Raw genomic sequence first — 21667 nt, forward strand, 5'->3', positions numbered from 1 at the left:
TTAGTAGCACTCACAGTCCATATCATTGTGTGTATATAAATATTATTTTTGTAATAGGAATGGTTTTCCAAACTATAAAACTTAACTTTTATTAATGCTCATAAAACACACACAAAAAAATAATAAAAAAAAAGTTGGGCAAAAGGATTAAAAACCCACACTGGAGTAACTTTATTGTAACTAAATAGCAGTCAGGAGCTAAATCTGTTGGGTAGTTGGGCTGTAAAAAGGAAGGATATCAGTGTACACTCTGATACACACACTTGAAAAATATATGTTAAGCACCTTGGTCCTTAGATAGGTTAACTACTGGCTGTATTCGGTATCTCAAAAGTCAATATTGTGGAACAGACTATATATGACAGTGCTTTAACACATAATTACCACAGTAAACAAATCAAATTGATTTATGGAGGCCTATTCATCATATGTCTGTCGGACCTGATCTGATACTGCGGATCAGGTCCGACAGACATCGCTGAATGCGGAGAACAATACCCTCTCCATATTCAGCATTGCACCAGCAGGGGGTGTCAATCAACCCGATCGTACTCGATCGGGTTGATTTCCGGCGATTCCGGTCTGCCTCATCAGAGCAGGCGGACAGGGTTATGGAGCAGCGGTCTTTAGACCACTGCTCCATAACTTGTGTTTCTGGACAGTTTGAAGACTCGCCAGAAACACGGCCCTTCAAGCTCCGTTCGGAGCTTTATAGATAGACCCCATAGTCTCAAATTCATTCTTATTAGTTCATATGCAATACACACATTCAAAGCTTCTTCAGATGTATGGTATTTGGTTATGCCACCATGTTTTAACACATGCTAAAGAATGGTTGGGTGATACACTTCCTGATACGTCATCATATTATTTGAATTTTTTATGTGTTTTGTGCAACTTTTTGATTTGTGAAACAGTTAACCAGAGCTCTCAGGATGCAGTAATCATTCTAGCATAAATCGCAATTGCGCTCAAGTTATTGCCATTACTTTCAACTTCTAATACCAGCGGTAACCCCGTCAAGCTCAAACACCCGCGATAAACCCCTTATGGCTCGCGTGTAACGGTTAGCGCTCAAATCGTAATCTGGCCCTAAATGTGGCTAAAGTTTATGCACCCTTTTAAATGATAAACCAGCGATTTCTTTGTAATTTTTCAGAACCTTAATTGTCTAAATTGACTCATTATACCTTGATCTGAGTATAGTGGTAACAGTTCCAGAACATAGTACATTTTCTGACTTTTGGGACCTCTCATGGTGTTGAGATTACACTGAACAAGTATGGGCTCCAACAAGCAGCTGACCAAAGATCAGAAAATAAAGATAATTTAACTCTTGCAAAGCAAGAAGAGGTTATAAATCAATATTTAAACACTTAGGGCTAGATTACAAGTGGTGCGCTATCGGGTTTTCGTGGTTGTTTGCGCGCAAGTTAAATTCTGCTCATATAACAAGTTAAAAGTGAATGCATGAGTACAATCGCGATTTACGATAGAATGTTTATGGTAACCTCAGAGCTGGGGTTTCCTGTTATGCATGACAAAAAAGTTGCACAAAACACATCAAAAATACATTTAAAAGTACAGTAACACTCGTGATTATACTATCTAATAAAAATTATTCACAAAAAATATTGCACACAAATGTTATAAGGGCTCAAATATATCAGCTCTCAGATGTTAGAGAAAAAAAAGGATTAAAAAAGGCTTTATCATAGAGATATATACATATACATGTCTAAAGATGTATATGTATGTATATATATATAATATATATATATATATATATTATAGATTTAAAAAGAGAGAGAAAAAAACTTTATCCCATTCATAGGCCTGGTAATATTTGTGCCATTTTAAGGTAATTGTGCAGACCCTTTGTGTAGAATTTTCAAGCACAGTCACCTTTATTTATAATCAAAACTCTAAATCCAAGTAATCTCTGCGTGACACCACCATAAAAAGATATAATTTGAATCTATGTTGCACATTTCTTAAAAGGTGTTGCCTTACAGCTTAAACTAGCTCCCATCTAAGGCCACATATTATACAAATGTACATGAGTTATATACCACAGACATATTCTTATAGCACATAAATTCATACAGAGTTAGTTTGCTATACATTGCTCAAATTAGTAACAATTCGATACAAAGTCTAGAGTAAACTTTCCGATATAGCTTATTGCACTTATCCTCATTTTAGTTTGAAAAGTCAGCAATTGACTGCAATATCCAGAATACATCTTCCTTTTTTTGGGAGGAAGTAATTCTCCCCCTATACATCTTCTATTAAAAATAAATTAAAATATATATATATGTATGTACATAAGTATTTATATGTGTATTTATATATTTACAGACATATATACTCATGAATACACATGTATACATATATAGACATATAAATAAGTGCAAAACAACAAGTATTGGTGCACATCCAAACACTTAAGTCCACATATTTATAACATATTTATATATGCTGCAAAAAATATTTTTGCTTGCTTAATATTCTTAAAATTGTTAAAATAAAATTGGGATCATTGTCACGCAATATTATTAACATATATTTATGCTGCAAAAAATGGCCATATTGTGTGACTAAGATCCCAACTTTATTTAAAAATTTAAAAGCATACAGGTAAAAAATTTGAAGCATAAATATATGTTAATAATATTGCGTGACAATGATCCCAATTTTATTTTAACAATTTTAAGAATATTTAGCAAGCAAAAATATTTTTTTGCAGCATATATAAATATGTTATAAATATGTGGATTTAAAGGGACAGTCTACACTAGAATTTTTATTGTTTTAAAAGATAGATAATCCCTTTATTACCCACTCCCCAGTTTTGCATAACCAACACAGTTATATTAATGCTCTTTTCTTTTGTTAAGTGTATCCAGTCCACGGATCATCCATTACTTGTGGGATATTCTCCTTCCCAACAGGAAGTTGCAAGAGGATCACCCACAGCAGAGCTGCTATATAGCTCCTCCCCTAACTGCCATATCCAGTCATTCTCTTGCAACTCTCAACAAAGATGGACGTAGTAAGAGAAGAGTGGTGTATTATAGTTAGTTTCTTAACTTCAATCAAAAGTTTGTTATTTTTAAATGGTACCGGAGTGTACTGTTTTATCAAAGGCAGCATTAGAAGAAGAATCTGCCTGTGATTTCTATGATCTTAGCAGAAGTAACTAAGATCCATTGCCGTTCTCACATATTCTGAGGAGTGAGGTAACTTCAGAGAGGGAATGGCGTGCAGGTTTTCCTGCAATAAGGTATGTGCAGTAAACATATTTCTAGGGATGGAACTTGCTAGAAAAATGCTGCTGATACCGGATTAATGTAAGTTAAGCCTAAATGCAGTGATTTAATAGCGACTGGTATCAGGCTTATTAACAGAGATACATACTCTTATAAAAATGTAATATAAAACGTTTGCTGGCATGTTTAATCGTTTTTATATATGCTTTGGTGATAAAACTTATTGGGGCCTAGTTTTTTCCACATGGCTGGCTTTATTTTTGCCTAGAAACAGAGGCTTTCCACTGTTATAGTATAAAAGTTACAGTTGGTGCAGTTAAAATTACAAACTGTGACATTCAGCTTCCCTCAGCAGTCCCCTGCATGCTATAGGACATCTCTGAAGGGCTCAAAAGGCTTCAAAAGTAGGAGCTGTGGCAGTTGTTATGACTGTTTAAAAAACATATTTTTCGTTTTGTTAATCTGTTTTTTCATCCATTTGCAAGTGGGTGCAATGCTCTGCTAACTTGTTACATACACTGTAAAAACTTCTTTAGTGTAACTGCCTTTTTTCACTGTTATTTCAAATTTTGCCAAAATTTGTTTCTCTTAAAGGCACAGTAACGTTTTTTATATTGCTTGTTAACTTTGTTTAAAGTGTTTTCCAAGCTTGCTAGTCTCATTGCTAGTCTGTACAAACATGTCTGACACAGAGGAAACTACTTGTTCATTATGTTTAAAAGCCATGGTGGAGCCCCATAGGAGAATGTGTACTAAATGTATTGATTTCACCTTAAACAGTAAAGATCAGTCTTTATCTATAACAGAATTGTCACCAGAGGGGTCTGTCGAGGGGGAAGTTATGCCGACTAACTCTCCCCACGTGTCGGACCCTTCGCCTCCCGCTCGAGGGACGCACGCTAATATGACGCCAAGTACATCAGGGATGCCCATAGCGATTACTTTGCAGGACATGGCTGCAATCATGAATAATACCCTGTCACAGGTATTAGCCAGATTGCCTGAATTGAGAGACAAGCGTGATAGCTCTGGGGTTAGACGAGATACTGAGCGCGTAGATGCTGTAAGAGCCATGTCTGATACTGCGTCACAATATGCAGAACCTGAGGACGGAGAGCTTCAGTCTGTGGGTGACGTCTCTGAATCGGGGAGACCTGATTCAGAGATTTCTAATTTTAAATTTAAGCTTGAGAACCTCCGTGTGTTACTTGGGGAGGTATTAGCTGCTCTGAATGACTGTGACACAATTGCAGTGCCAGAGAAATTGTGTAGGCTGGATAAATACTATGCAGTGCCGGTGAGTACTGATGTTTTTCCAATACCTAAAAGGCTTACAGAAATTATTAGTAAGGAGTGGGATAGACCCGGTGTGCCCTTTTCCCCACCTTCTATATTTAGAAAAATGTTTCCAATAGATGCTACTACACGGGACTTATGGCAGACAGTCCCTAAGGTGGAGGGAGCAGTTTCTACTTTAGCAAAGCGTACCACTATCCCGGTTGAGGACAGTTCTGCTTTTTCAGATCCAATGGATAAAAAATTAGAGGGTTACCTTAAGAAAATGTTTATTCAACAAGGTTTTTATTTTACAGCCCCTTGCATGCATTGCGCCTGTCACTGCTGCGGCGGCGTTCTGGTTTGAGGCCCTGGAAGAGGCCATCCATACAGCTCCATTGACTGAAATTATTGACAAGCTTAGAACACTTAACTCATTTGTTTCTGATGCCATTGTTCATTTGACTAAACTAACGGCTAAGAATTCCGGATTCGCCATCCAGGCGCGTAAGGCGCTATGGCTTAAATCCTGGTCAGCTGATGTGACTTCAAAGTCTAAATTACTTAACATTCCTTTCAAGGGGCAGACCTTATTCGGGCCTGGTTTGAAAGAAATTATTGCTGACATTACTGGAGGTAAGGGTCATACCCTTCCTCAGGACAGGGCCAAATCAAGGGCCAAACAGTCTAATTTTCGTGCCTTTCGAAATTTCAAGGCAGGTGCAGGATCAGCTCCCTCTACTTCAAAACAAGAGGGACCTTTTCCTCAAACTAAGCAGGCCTGGAAACCTACCCAGTCCTGGAACAAGGGCAAGCAGGCCGAAAGCCTGCTGCTGCCTCCAAGGCAGCATGAAGGAGCGGCCCCCTATCCGACAACGGATCTAGTAGGGGGCAGACTCTCTCTCTTCGCCCAGGCGTGGGCAAGAGATGTTCAGGATCCCTGGGCATTGGAGATCATATCTCAGGGATATCTTCTGGACTTCAAAGCTTCTCCCCCACAAGGGAGATTTCACCTTTCAAGATTATCTGCAAACCAGATAAAGAAAGAGGCATTCCTAAGCTGCGTGCAAGACCTCCTTGTAATGGGAGTGATCCATCCAGTTCCGCGGACGGAACAAGGACAGGGGTTTTATTCAAATCTGTTTGTGGTTCCCAAAAAAGAGGGAACCTTCAGACCAATTTTGGATCTAAAGATCCTAAACAAATTCCTCAGAGTTCCATCATTCAAGATGGAAACTATTCGAACCATTTTACCCATGATCCAAGAGGGTCAGTACATGACCACAGTGGACTTAAAGTATGCCTACCTTCACATTCCGATCCACAAGAATCATCATCGGTTCCTGAGGTTTGCCTTTCTAGACAGGCATTACCAGTTTGTAGCTCTTCCATTCGGGTTGGCTACAGCCCCAAGAATTTTTACAAAGGTTCTGGGCTCACTTCTGGCGGTTCTAAGACCGCGAGGCATAGCGGTGGCTCCTTACCTAGACGACATCCTGATACAGGCATCAAGCTTTCAAATTGCCAAGTCTCATACAGAGATAGTTCTGGCATTTCTGAGGTCGCATGGGTGGAAAGTGAACGAAGAAAAGAGTTCTCTATCTCCTCTCACAAGGGTTTCCTTCCTAGGGACTCTGATAGATTCTATAGAAATGAAAATTTACCTGACGGAGTCCAGGTTATCAAAACTTCTAAATGCTTGCCGTGTTCTTCACTCCATTCTGCGCCCCACGGTGGCTCAGTGCATGGAAGTAATCGGCTTAATGGTAGCGGCGATGGACATAGTGCCATTTGCGCGCCTGCATCTCAGACCGCTGCAATTATGCATGCTCAGTCAGTGGAATGGGGATTACACAGATTTGTCCCCTCTACTAAATCTGGATCAGGAAACCAGAGATTCTCTTCTCTGGTGGTTATCTCGGGTCCATCTGTCCAAAGGTATGACCTTTCGCAGGCCAGATTGGACCATTGTAACAACAGACGCCAGCCTTCTAGGTTGGGGTGCAGTCTGGAACTCCCTGAAGGCTCAGGGTTCATGGACTCAGGAGGAGAAACTCCTCCCAATAAATATTCTGGAGTTAAGAGCAATATTCAATGCTCTTCTAGCTTGGCCTCAGCAACACTGAGGTTCATCAGATTTCAGTCGGACAACATCACGACTGTGGCTTACATCATCCATCAAGGGGGGACCAGGAGTTCCCTAGCGATGTCAGAAGTCTCCAAGATAATTTGCTGGGCAGAGACTCACTCTTCAGCGATCCATATCCCAGGGGTAGAGAACTGGGAGACGGATTTTCTAAGTCGTCAGACTTTTCATCCGGGGGAGTGGGAACTCCATCCGGAGGTGTTTGCTCAATTGGTTCTCCGTTGGGGCAAACCAGAACTGGATCTCATGGCGTCTCGCCAGAACGCCAAGCTTCCTTGTTACGGATCCAGGTCCAGGGACCCAGAAGCGGCACTGATAGATGCTCTAGCAGCGCCTGGGTTCTTCAACCTGGCCTATGTGTTTCCACCGTTTCCTCTGCTCCCTCTTCTGATTGCCAAAATCAAACAGGAGAGAGCATCGGTGATATTGATAGCGCCTGTGTGGCCACGCAGGACCTGGTATGCAGACCTAGTGGACATGTCATCCTTTCCACCATGGACTCTGCCTCTGAGACAAGACCTTCTAATACAAGGTCCTTTCAATCATCCGAATCTACCTTCTCTGAGACTGACTGCATGGAGATTGAACGCTTGATCCTATCAAAGCGTGGCTTCTCCGAGTCAGTAATTGATACCTTAATACAGGCACGAAAGCCTGTCACCAGCAAAATTTACCACAAGATTTGGCGTAAATATCTTCATTGGTGTGAATCCAAGAATTACTCATGGAGTAGGGTTAGGATTCCTAGGATATTGTCCTTCCTCCAAGAGGGTTTGGACAAAGGACTATCAGCTAGTTCTTTAAAGGGACAGATTTCTGCTCTGTCTATTCTTTTACACAAGCGTCTGGCAGAAGTTCCAGACGTTCAGGCATTTTGTCAGGCTTTAGTTAGAATTAAGCCTGTGTTTAAACCTGTTGCTCCCCCATGGAGCTTAAACTTGGTTCTTAAAGTTCTTCAAGGGGTTCCGTTTGAACCCCTTCATTCTATTGATATCAAACTACTATCATGGAAAGTTCTTTTTCTGATGGCTATTTCCTCGGCTCGAAGAGTCTCTGAGTTATCTGCCTTACATTGTGATTCTCCTTATCTGATCTTTCATTCAGATAAAGTAGTTCTGCGTACAAAACCTGGGTTTTTACCTAAGGTGGTTTCAATCAAGAGATTGTTGTTCCATCATTATGCCCTAATCCTTCTTCAAAGAAGGAACGTCTTTTGCATAATCTAGACGTAGTCCGTGCATTGAAGTTTTACTTGCAGGCTACTAAAGATTTTCGCCAAACATCTCACCTGTTTGTTATTTACTCTGGACAGAGGAGAGGTCAAAAGGCCTCGGCAACCTCTCTTTCTTTTTGGCTTCGGAGTATAATCCGTTTAGCATATGAGACTGCTGGACAGCAGCCCCCTGAAAGAATTACAGCTCATTCTACTAGAGCTGTGGCTTCCACCTGGGCCTTTAAAAATGAGGCCTCTGTTGAACAGATTTGCAAGGCTGCGACTTGGTCTTCGCTTCATACCTTTTCAAAATTTTACAAATTTGATACTTTTGCTTCTTCGGAGGCTGTTTTTGGGAGAAAGGTTCTACAGGCAGTGGTTCCTTCCGTTTAAGTTCCTGCCTTGTCCCTCCTATCATCCGTGTACTTAAGCTTTGGTATTGGTATCCCACAAGTAATGGATGATCCGTGGACTGGATACACTTAACAAGAGAAAACATAATTTATGCTTACCTGATAAATTTATTTCTCTTGTAGTGTATCCAGTCCATGGCCCGCCCTGTCCTTTTAAGGCAGGTCTAAATTTTAATTAAACTTCAGTCACCACTGCACCCTATGGTTTCTCTTTTCTCGGCTTGTTTCGGTCGAATGACTGGATATGGCAGTTAGGGGAGGAGCTATATAGCAGCTCTGCTGTGGGTGATCCTCTTGCAACTTCCTGTTGGGAAGGAGAATATCCCACAAGTAATGGATGATCCGTGGACTGGATACACTACAAGATAAATAAATTTATCAGGTAAGCATAAATTATGTTTTTACCTCTGTGATTATCTTGTATCTAAACCTCTGCAAACTGCCCCTTTATTTCAGTTCTTTTGACAGACTTGCAGTTTAGCCAATCAGTGCTAGCTCCCAGATAACTTCACATGTATGAGCACAGTGTTATCTATATGAAAAACATGAACTAACATCCTATAGTGGTGAAAAACTGTTAAAATGCATTCTGAAAAGAGGTGGCCTTCGAGGTCTAAGAAATTAGCATATGAACCTCCTAGGTTAAGCTTTCAACTAAGAATACCAAGAGAACAAAGCAAAATTGGTGATAAAAGTAAATTGGAAAATTGCTTAAAATTACATTCTCTATCTGAATCATGAAAGTTTATTTTGGACTAGACTGTCCCTTTAAGTGTTTGGATGTGTGCCAATACTTATTGTTGTTTTGTAATTATTTTGGTCACTTTGGCAGCACTCCCACACTATGTGTGCTAATATATAAAATGTTTTTTTGGTGTTCTTAACCAAACCCCCTTGTTGTTGTATATAAATAAGTGCATTGGAGTCAAGTAGATGTAAACATGAAACAATTATATTTATGCAATATTCATATTTAATAAAGTGTTTGTGTATTTACTGTAAATGTTATACAATCCAATGCTCTGAACATAACATAATATGTTCTATGTATTTTTAGATAGATATTCCTATATATATCTGTATATATCTATACCACTATAGATTCAATATATATTCATGTATATATAGCTATAAATATATATTTGTGAAAAAATCCATCAGATATATATTTAAATATCTCTTTAAGAATAAATAGAACATATTCTGCTATGTACAGAGCATTGGATTATGAAATATGCAATATTATCTTTTTATGTTGTGCCTTTAAATACCCACAATCATGTTAGTGCCACTTGTGGGTGGGGGTTTTTTCAACTTTTTCAGCTCCATTGAAGTCTATGGGGAAATGCAATTATGCATTCGCAACTTCACAAAGTCTATTTGTTACTGCGAGTTTGCAAACGCAAGAGCACAAAGTTTTTGCTTTTTAACTCGTAAAACGAGTGAGAATCTCTGAGCGCAAAAAAATTACTTCTGCTCTACACTGGCCGTTAGTTGTAAAGACTGTTGCAGAAGGAAAATAATAATTTACTTGAACAGATCTTTATAAACAAAATAATTAAAGGAACAGTGTTCTGTAATTATGTTTTGCCCTTTAATGTGTTCCCAATGATCCATTTTACCTGTTGAATTGTATTACATTATATAGCACCTTTAGCTTTTGTCATTTGAAATAGCTGCCTTTGCATGTTGTTTCCCCACCTATACTGGAACCTATGCGGATTATGTGGTTATAAAAAAGCTATGAACATAAAACAGTTTAGAAGAAATCACACTGTGGGGGTGGGACAGATAGGTACAAAAATAATTTTCCATTCTTTTCTCTAAATTTCAGTCTGTGTGTACAGAGATTAGGTGGACTTTATGTATAATGATAGATAGGATAATGATGTGTGTTGTTCCTGTTAGCTCTGCCCATTTGATTGGGTTATAGCTTCAATAAGCAGATGCAGCTTTTTCATATATAGAAATAAACCCAAATTAGTGATTTTTCCATTAATTTTAAACTCCACAGCTGGTACGACAAGTCACTGGAAACATATTAAAGGGAGATCAGTTTTACAGTACACTGTGCCTTTAAGGAGTCATTATCTTGGATATATTGTAACCACTAGTAGGCTGTTTTTATACTGGACTTGTCACCTTCATCTTTTACCTCTGGAAAGCCATATGGCTGTTTGTCTATAGCAAAAACATATACAAAAAATCATCTGATATAAAAAGAAAAGGACATATTACTACCTAATGCATTAACATTATCTTCTCAGAAGTTACTCTTCTAAAGTCAGAAGCAAAAAGGTTAAATAAAATGAATTAGTAGGTTTGTTGTTATTTTTACATATCTCAGAAATATTTGGCAAACAAATAGCCAGTTCTATTAATAGGGTATTTTCCATTGCGCTCAATAATATACTAAGGTTTGATAATATTTATCATAGCAGCTATTAATTTAAAAAGAATGTAACAAAAAGACTTATGATGCAATACTTACAGGTATCTATTCTTCTGCTGACACTAATGTTAGTATTTGCCAGCTTCGGTGTTCAGTTGTTTGCTGGGAAGCTGGCGAAGTGCAATGATCCACATATTCACAGGAGGGTAAGTAAAGTATACAATGTCCTACATAATGAATTGTTTAACCAGAACTTTTATAATCATCACTATCATTACTATCCATTATTTTGAAAACATTTGCATTTTGCATACCTCTATATAAGACCAGCAGTGTTCCTTCACTCTAAAACCAATTGCTGAGATATACATGCGCTTTGATTAATAATATGTTCTTCTGTTCTTTTATATGTAGGAAGATTGCCATGGAATATTTCGGATAAATGTTAGTGTTTCAAAAAATTTAAATTTGAAGCTTAAACCAGAAGAAAAAAAGCCAGGGTTTTGGGTTCCAAGGGTCTGGTAAGTAACCCTCTATGTAATGAGAATTTCTTAACACAATACACTTCTTACAATTATGCAGAAAACACTAAAACAATAACATGGAGGTTTTAGGTTGTCTCACAACTTGTGTAGTTGCCCCATTTTTGTGCTGGTATTACAACAGACCCACACATTTACACAGATGTTCTATATGCAACTCTTTATGGATTTTTTTCTATGACCAGCCATGTAATAAGCAGCTTACCCAAGGTACCAGTGTTATAGTCAGGTATCCTTAACTATGACCTGGTGTCAACCACAATAAACACTAACCCCCAGACTTTTATTAACTCTAACTAAGGGTTTGCGCCCACCTTTATCTCCCCTAATAGCAATAGGGACCAGCTCATGTTTAGGATTTACTAGCAGTCTTACTAGCCTTAAATTAGGATTACGAATTGACATTTTTAGGAAATCATGACTGGATGGTGTTACATAGATTAACTGCTTCTACCTTTGCTCAATAAGATTTTGTGAATGTGTAGACACAAAAGAGGGCGCCTCATGTGCGAATCAATAGGGTAATCCAACACAATAAATTAAAAAAGCACAGGGTACTCACATGTGGTTGCTGCACCCTAAATGTGCTGATGGAAACGTAATAGAGATTTGCAGTGTTCTAGTTTAACTGAACTCTGGTAGCAGGAACCCTCTCTATAGGGTTACAGGAAGGTGTCTCAAATAAAGGTGGCAAAGTTCCAATAATAAACAGTTATAAGAAATCAATTTTCTTTAAAACAATGTTAAAAAGTATACAATATTCAAGGATTCAACATGTACAAATATAACCCCTCTTGTGCAATGCGTTTCTCCACTTGCAAGCCATTTCATCAGGCATAATCTAGCAATGTTCAAATGCTACCTTATTAAACACCTCACTACCTATCAAAAGTTTCTTAATTAGTGAGTGCAGCTGTGTGGATCTCACAGTTTTTAAAATCTGTATATGCATGATTTGAACTTCCTACGAACAACAAATGGTTCAACAAGGGTATCCCAAATTACTACGGCATAGCACTCGCTAAATCAAGAAATCATAAAAGATCTCAATTTGCCACTTGAATATAGCATTGAAATAAAATCCAGTCCGGATCAAAAAAATAATTATACCCAAATGATATAATGTATAAGTAAGTGTGAAGCAATATTTATAATACAAAGACACACTTACCATAGAGATCCTACTTGGAGTGATCTCTCCATGTATATTTTCCTGACTATCAGACACAAGATTGCTAGAATGTTAATTGCTAATAGGTGGAGATAGGGTCATGTGACTGATCTATGTGTGTAATGCTACAGACTCTTAGACACCTCCTCCACACAGGAATTGTGAACGAGTAACAACAAATCCTATATAAATTACTGCAAACCTCAACACTGTAATAGAGGGCCCCTCACATAATAACTTATAGTATTTCATAAAAATAAAATAAGATAAAATGGAATGTGGTTCTGTGTGCGATCTATCGCTATATTTTGATATTTCTACATAAAGAAATATAAATATAAGTGGGGGAAAAGGGGGATATTGTTAATAACTATATCCTCATATAATCTAAAGTGCAGTAGTGATTAATATACTATGTCAGTTAAGCAAAAACAGCTACAATGAGGCATAGTCAGTGCATTCTACATCTGACTGTAATTGGGAATAAGCTTAAAACTAAAAACATACTAAATGGTGTAATCCACCATTACAGTGGTGTGTATATATATTAGCTCATTGTTATCCCAGTTGGTAGACAATTAGTTTCACAAACAGGTACTGGGGGCTGAATGTGCAACCACCCGTGGTGTGTGTGTGTCTCAATATCATGATTCAGGAGGTATCATCCAAATGATTTACCTATAGAAATGACAATTACTACCTCACTAATACGGAAGTATTATATGAATATATATCAATATGTGATTGTTGATGTTGAATGTAGGGATAGTGACTAAACTATGTGATATTAATAGTGTCAATTAGAGTGACTCATATGTGCTCCCCCAATTTAGTGTATGTAATGTACCACTACTGTGGTACTGTAGTCTTGATAAATGTGTACAGAGGGACCCGTACATATGTTGCAGTGTTGGCTCTATGGATTTTATGTCTGAACCCCTTGCTCAGAACGCAGCAGTATCTATTACTTCATTGAGACCTTTTGGAAACAGTGACTCAAATTTATAAATCCAGTATGTCTCTCTCTGCCTTAATTTCATGAATCTATTGATACCACAAGTGGGATATATATAATTCAATGGAGTGATAGATATCCGACACACTTCACTGGAGTGAAATAAAGTACAATGTCTTGAGACCCCATGTTTGGGGTACTGCTTATGTATGTTCTGCAAATGCTCACTCCATCTTCTTCTAACTTTCCTGGTAGAGCGTCCTAAATATTGTACACCATAATTGCAAGTTATCCCAAATATAATAAAAAGAGAATTGCATGTAAGAAAATTCTTCATAGGAAATATTTCTCCAGTTGTATGTGACGTGATGATTTTAGCTCCATGTGTAATATAACTACACATAGAGCTTTTTTTTGTGTCCACATTTAAATGTCCCCACCTTCTTTGAATAAGAGTTGTCTAAAGATAGACCACTCCTCTTTTTATTATTATTATCGGTTATTTGTAGAGCGCCAACAGATTCCGCAGCGCTATAAACAAAGGGGGAGTACAACAAAACAATTATAGGGATCAAATGGGTAGAGGGCCCTGCCAAGAGTTGCACTGTTGTAGTCAGCTCTTAAGAAGGTGATCTACAAACAGCTGGACTCTTAGGCTTACATGCTAAGGGGGTTCAGGGGATAGCAATGGAGGAGAGGAACTGGTATTAGGAAAGGTTAGTGTAGGTTGTATGCATCCCTGAACAGTAGAGTCTTTAGGGAGCACTTGAAGCTTTTAAAACTAGAAGAGAGTCTTGTGGAGTGAGGCAGAGAGTTCCACAAGATGGGAGCCAGTCTGGAGAAGTCCTGTAAACGGGTGTGATGAGGTGACAAGAGAGGAGGAGAGTAGGAGCTCGTGAGCAGAGCGAAGGGGACGGGAGGGAGAGTATCTGGAGACAAGGTCTGAGATGTAGGGGGGAGCAGTGCAGTTGAGGGCTTTGTATGTCAGAATGAGAATTTTGTGTTTGATCCTAGAGGCAAGAGGAAGCCAGTGAAGGGATGGGCAGAGAGGTGCAGCAGATGAAGAGCGACTTGTAAGGAAGATGAGTCTGGCAGAGGCATTCATTATGGATTGTAAAGTAGCTAGGCGGCAGGTGGGGAGACCAGAGAGGACAGAGTTGCAGTAATCAAGGCGGGAGAGAATGAGAGAGTGGATTAAAATCTTAGTTGTGTCTTGTGTAAGGAAGTGTCTAATTTTAGAGATGTGTTTAAGGTGGAAGCTGCAGGCTTTAGCCAAGGACTGAATGTGAGGAGTGAAAGAAAGATCTGAGTCAAATGTGACCCCGAGACATCTGGCATGCGGGGTAGGGGTAATGATGGAGTTGTTGACAGTTATAGAGAGATTGGGGGTGGAGAGTTTTGAGGAAGGGGGGAAAATAAGGAGCTCAGTTTTGGAGAGATTTAGCTTGAGGTAGTGAGAGGACATCCAGTTAGAAATGTGAGAAAGACAGTTAGTAACACGGGTTAGCAAGGAAGGAGATAGGTCTGGTGCAGAGAAGTAGATTTGGGTGTCGTCGGCATACAAATGATATTGTAAACCGTGGGACTTTATTAGGGAACCTAGTGATGACGTGTAGATTGAGAAGAGAAGGGGACCGAGGACAGAGCCTTGCAGTACTCCGACAGAAAGTGGTGATGGGGCAGAGGAGGCCCCAGAGAAGGCTACACTAAAGGTACGGTTTGACAGGTAGGAAGAGAGCCACGAGAGGGCTGTGTCACAGATGCCGAACGATTGGAGGGTTTGGATCAAAAGAGGGTGGTCAACAGTGTCAAAGGCTGCGGACAGATCAAGGAGGATAAGCAGAGAGAAGTGGCCTTTTGATTTTGCTGTCAGTAGGTCATTGGTAATCTTAACAATTGCTGTCTCTGTGGAGTGATGGGGACGAAATCCAGATTTCACTGGGTCAAGGAGGGAGTTTATTGTAAGGAAATGGGATAGGCGTGCATAATCCAGTTTTTCGAGAAGCTTTGATGCAAGAGGGAGGAGGGAAATAGGGCGGTAGTTGGATGGGGAGGTAGGATCAAGGGAAGGTTTTTTGAGGATGGGTGTGACCAGTGCATGTTTCAGCGATGAGGGAAATATACCGGTTCTGAGGGAGAGGTTGAAAGTGTGTGTGAGTATAGGGGTGAGGGTGCGCAGTATAAATGCCGAGACTTCTTCCTCAGTGACAGGGGAAAATGAGCTAAGTTCAAGGTTATGTGGGTTGTGGTTGAATGAGAGTATTTGAGGGGGTGAGAGAAAGGAATTAAGTTGAGAGCTGATTTTATTTCTGATGGAGTCGAGTTTGTTATTGAAGTGGCTGGCAAAGTCTTGAGCTGACAGAGAAGTTGTATTAGGAGGTGGGGGAGGACGGAGAAGGGTATTGAAAGTGGAGAACAAACGTTTTGGGTTTGAAGAAAGATTAGAGATAAGATTAGAGAAGTAATGTTGCTTATGGAAATTAAGGGCAGAATAGTAGGAGTTGAAGATAAATTTGTAATGTTGAAAATCAGATGAATTCCTAGATTTTCTCCAGTGCCGCTCAGCAGTACGGGAACATCTGCGTAGGTATCATGTCAGAGGAGTATGCCAGGGCTGAGGATGAGTGTTTGATTTCCGAGCTATGGTAAGAGGGGCGAGATTGTCAAGGACGGAGGTAAGGGTGGAGTTATAGTGGCAGATAGATTGGTCAGGGCAGGAAAAGGAGTAGAAGGATGAGAGGAGAGGTTTGAAGGAATTAGAAAGCTGTTGTTGATCTAATGACATAATGCTTCTGTGACGTTTGGTGTGAGGAGCAGAAGGAGGGAGAGTTGTAGGGAGGGATGATATGTTGCAAGTAAGGAGATGGTGGTCAGAAAGAGGAAAGGGTGTGTTTGTGAAGTTTGAGAGAGTGCATCGATAGCTAAAGATCAGGTCAAGGGAGTGACTCTTCAAAGTCTTTTTGGTGTAAACTACTTTACTGGGTGCCAATCTCTGAGTGTGGGTATTCTTTTAAAAACTGTATTTGGTTTCCCCTCTAATATTTTATTTAATATAGAATCTTTAAGTAAAATGGGCCAATGTTTGCTTAATATTTTCCTTATAAATTTGAAATTTGAATTGAACTTGGTGATAAAAAGATGTTTATTTACTAATTTCAAGCTATTCTCCTTAGATTTAGATTGGAGTATGGTGTTCCTATCTAACTCTCTTGCCTTCCTGCTACCTGATTCAATTAGTTTGGAAGGATATCCTTTTTCTTTAAATAATTATCACTATTATTGTTATTATTATTATTATTATTATTATTATTATTATTATATTTATGACTATTATTATTATTTTTATTGTAATTATCAGTACTATTTTTATTATATTTATCAGTATTATATTTATAATTATTATTATATTTATCACTATTATTATTATTATAATTATTATAATCACTATTATTATGATATTGATATTGTAAGTATTTTCTTACTCCTTCCAAAGCTCTCTAAAGCTAGTGAAAAAGTAACCAACCATTAAACTCTTGCAACAATAAATCAGTCAATATAGATTTTCCATAAAACGTTATCAATTCTTAAACTCACTCCCCTAATGTAACTAAACAAAATATCACTATGCACATAACGTATGGATACTAAACAGTACTAACAAATATAGCTGTGCCCATGAACAACTACTTTTTGGATATTGCTTGGTTGGCTACTACCGCATACAACTATAAGGATATTTTATTGTTCTTATGGTGTAGCGATGTATGTTTTCCCTCCCCACTTTTTCTCTACTCCTCCTGGTGGCCATAATTCTTTCTGTTCACAATTCTTATTCTAATTCGGGGACCTGTTTCCCACTTACTTTTTATTTAAAAAAGAAAACGTAGCAATGTGTTGTGTAACTACTATTTAATGTTGTTGGCTGTTAGGTCCTGGACACTCCAATTTATTTATCTTACTGATATATGAAACAATTTTATTAATTTTGTAATTCAGTAAACATGTTAAAAGTGCACACTATGCTCACAATTTTTCTTCAATATATATTTGATTGTATAAAGTTTAGGTGCTCACATACTTACTAAATGTGATAAATGTTTATTCCCACAGGGCAAATCCACGCAATTTCAATTTTGACAATGTTGGAAATGCTATGCTTGCACTGTTTGAAGTATTGTCGCTGAAAGGCTGGGTAGAAGTCAGAGATGTTATCATACATCGTGTCGGACCAGTAAGTGTACACATTGAAGGCACAATATTTCAAACACAGTTTGCTATACAACAAAATAGTAAAGCTAACAATACCTAAATCATGTTAAAGGGATAGGAAAATCAAAATTAAACTTGCATGATTCGGATAGAGCATGTTATTTTAAGGCACTTTTAAATTCACTTCTATTTTCAAATGTGCTTTGTTTTTCTGGTATCCCTTGTTGAAAAAGAATATGCACATATTCTACACTAGTGGGAGCTAGCTGCTGATTGGTGCATGCACATATTTGTCTCTTGTGATTGGCTGGCTAGATGTGTTTAGCTAGCTGCCAGCAGTGCAATGTTGTTTCTTCAGCAAAGGATAACAAGAAAATGAAGCACATTTGATAATAGAAGTAAATTGGAACGTTTTTTTTAAATTGTATGTTCTATCCAAATAATGAGTTTGGGGTTTCCTGTCCCTTTAACATGTAAACTATAATAATAAAAACCTCAGTCAATAATTACAAGTGTTATGTATACTGTGTGCATATATTATTTGCAGTTCCAACCATACATTTATAAATAATTACTAAAATAAATTCTATTGATATTATCCCTTTATCTCAACCTCACAATAATAAATAATCCAACATCATACTCTTTATAAAACAATTATGCAGCTTTACTTATTCTTTCTACGAGTGCGTATCACAAACCTTATAGTATTGTAAACGCCCTATATGTGTGCAAAGCTATTTTCTCCACACCATTGTTGTGCAAGGCTGTGTTGTGTGCAGCGCTGTTATTGCACCAGCTGGATAAAAACAGCTGCACGTGATTTCTGTACAGGATTTATGCCCTGATTCAGATACATGGCCCCATTTATCAAATAACGGACAAGGATCCCTACTATGGAACCCGTCCACCTGTGTGCAGCGCCACCCCCTGCTCTTGCACAATCCTACACTTAAAGGGGCATAAAAGCCAAAGTTTTCTTTTCATGATTCAGACAGAACATACAATTTTAAACAACTTTCAATTTACTATTATTACATTTCCATTGCTACTCATTGTTGAAAAACAGGGATGTAAGCTCAGGAGTGTGCACGTGTTGCAGTACTATATGGCAGCAGTTTTGCAACAGTGTTATACATTTGCAAGAGCACTAGATGTCAGCACGATTTCCTGTCATGTAGTGCTCCAGACATGTGCCCGCTACCTATCTAGATATCTCTTCAACAAAGAATACCAATTGTGCTTTGTTCTCTTGGTATTCTTAGTTGAAAGCTAAACTTAGGAGGTAAATATGCTAATTTCTTATACCTTGAAGGCCGCCTCTAATCTAAGTGCATTTTGAACGTTTTTCACCACTAGAGGGCATTAGTTCATGGAGTGAGCACTGATTGGTTAAAATGCAAGTCTGTCTAAAGAACTGAAATAAGGGGTAGTCTGCAGAGGCTTAGCTACACGGTTATTACAGAGGTAAAACATGTATAATTATAACTGTTAGTTATGCAAAACTGAGGATTGGGTAATTAAGGGATTATCTATCTTTTAAAACAACAAAAATGCTGGTGTTTGCTGACTTTTTTGGGGGGGGGTTTGAACTATACAACCTCTGAGGTGACCAAAAGGTTAAGAAGAGATGGATGGATGACCACCATTCCTTAAACGGACAGTCAACACCAGAATTTTTGTTGTTTTAAAAGATAGATAATCCCTTAATTACCAATTCCCCAGTTTTGCATAACAAACACAGTTATAATAATACATGTTTTACCTCTGTAATTACCTTGTATCTAAGCTTCTGCAGACTTCCCCCTTATTTCAGTTCTTTTGACAGACTTGCATTTTAGCCAATCAGAGCTGACTCCACTGTAAATTCACGTGCATGAGCTCAATGTTATCTATATGAAACACATGAACTAATGCCCTCTAGTGGGGAAAAACTATCAAAATGCATTTAGATTAGAGGGGGCCTTCAAGGTCCAAGAAATTTGCATATGAACCTCCTAGGGTTAGCTTTCAACTAAGAATACCAAGAGAACAAAGCAAAATTGGTGATAAAATTAAACTGAAAGTTGTTGAAAATGACATGCCCTATTTGAATCATGAAAGGTTTTTTTGGACTTGATTGTCCCTTTAACTTTGCTTGTTTGTGAGCCCTGTAAGAGCTCTAAAGCAGCTTATTTTGCTTGATAAATGGAGCCCACCGTGTATTATTAAAAAAAAGTATTTCCAATTTACTACTATTAATTCATTTACATCTTTCTCATGGCGTGCTTTGTTGAAATGTACTCCTTTCCAAGAATATATAGTAAGACAGTTTTGGGAGTGTGCACATGTCTTGAACACTATATGGCAGCAGCATATGCAACAATGTTTTTTTCTTTAACAATGTTGTACATATAGTGCATATAGTGTTCAAGTCACATGCACATTCCTGAGCCTACCCTAGTATGTTCTCATGGAAATGTTTTAACAAAGGATAAAGAGAGGAGTAAATTAAAAAGTAAATTAGATGAAGAAATAGTTTTTCTGTAAAATTGTACACCCTGAATCATTAAAGTTTAAATTCAATTACATGTCCCTTTAAAGTATAACCTGAAGCAAGCAAGTTGAAGTTTAAGTGTTTATTTCTTTATCGCTTTACTACTCTACTGATTTTATGTAAAGTTTACCTATAAATGCTTATATTTTATTACATATAAATGCAAACTTCACAATAACATCTTACAGTTCTTTATTTTCAAAGATAAACTTTATTGAAAGATCATTCAGATTACATTATCAGTATAGAGGTAGACAAGTTAAGTATACAAAACAGTAGCCACCATATTTAAAAGCTTTAAATCAATTTTTTTTAACTAGGCTATAAATATAAGTAGAACATATTATTATTAAGAATTATCCGTCTGAAGAAACTCCTATATCCCATATCTATTTAACAACAGTATGTCATTTACTTTTGTGCAGATCCATGGAATTTATATTCACGTATTTGTGTTTCTTGGCTGTATGATAGGACTGACCCTTTTTGTCGGTGTGGTGATAGCAAACTTTAATGAAAATAAGGTAAGACCTGAATAGATAAAATAATTTATAAAATGTTTGCTTTGTCATCTTACAATACTATCTTAGCGGCCTATTTATCATAGATCTTGCGGACCTGATCTGACAGTGCGGATCAGGTCCGCAAGACCTCGCTGAAAACGGAGAGCAATACGCTCTCCGTATTCAGCATTGCACCAGCAGCTCACAAGAGCTGCTAGTGCAACTTCGCCCCCTGCAGACTTGCGGCCGCCAGCAGGGGGGTGTCAATCAACCCGATCGTACTCGATCGGGTTGAATTTCCGGCGATTCCTGTCCACCTCATCAGAGCAGGCAGACAGGGTTATGGAGGAGCGGTCTTTGTGACTGCTGCTTCATAACTGCTGTTTCTGGCGAGTCTTCACACGGCCCTTCAAGAGATATGAAAACCAAATGTTTTCTTTCATGATTCGCATAGCGCATACGATTTTAAACTTTCTAATTTGCTTCTATTATCAATTTTTATTTGTTCTCTTGGTATCTTTTGTTTAAAAAAAGCAGGGATGTATGCTTAGGAGCTATTTCTGGAAGAATGCTATCCATTTGCAAGCGCACTAGATAGCAACACTATTTCCTGCCATGTAGTACTCTAAAGGCTAGTTATCTCCTCCACACAGAATATTATGGCAATTAAGTCAATTTGATAACAGAAGTAAATTGTATGTTTTGTCTGAAGCACAAAATAAAATCTGTGGGTTTTATATCCCTTTAATCTATTTACCCTTGAGAAGGCAGGTAATATATATACTCCTTATTTTATAAAATGTTCTCTATACCTAAGCGCTTAGGTTCTCATTACAAATATATATCAGCAAGCAAGCAAAGCATTAGAAAGTGTATTGAGTAGTAATAAAGGTAGAATAGTTGTGTAAACCTATCCACATATATATTTCAATGTCATTTGGCATAATAACTTTACAGGTAATATATTTTCCCCTATGTTGGCAATACGCTTTGTAACACATCACTGCATAATGGATTGAAAGGCAGTTTTGAAAATAATA

The 21667-nt window shown here is 38.0% G+C and overlaps 1 protein-coding gene across 2 annotated transcripts in view; it reads left to right on the top strand.

The window, feature by feature from the left end:
• The window catches only part of NALCN (sodium leak channel, non-selective), a 1159715-nt gene that overhangs the window by 1011849 nt on the left and 126199 nt on the right, over positions 1-21667 (top strand). For both annotated transcript variants that reach the window (XM_053707809.1, XM_053707808.1), the window contains 4 exons: positions 10813-10917; positions 11126-11232; positions 17490-17610; positions 20550-20648. In XM_053707809.1, the coding sequence (XP_053563784.1) occupies positions 10813-10917; positions 11126-11232; positions 17490-17610; positions 20550-20648 (432 nt within the window). The remainder of the gene's footprint in view (positions 1-10812; positions 10918-11125; positions 11233-17489; positions 17611-20549; positions 20649-21667) is intronic.

The sequence above is a fragment of the Bombina bombina genome, chromosome 3 (assembly GCF_027579735.1).
Source record: "Bombina bombina isolate aBomBom1 chromosome 3, aBomBom1.pri, whole genome shotgun sequence".
Lineage (NCBI taxonomy): Eukaryota > Metazoa > Chordata > Amphibia > Anura > Bombinatoridae > Bombina > Bombina bombina.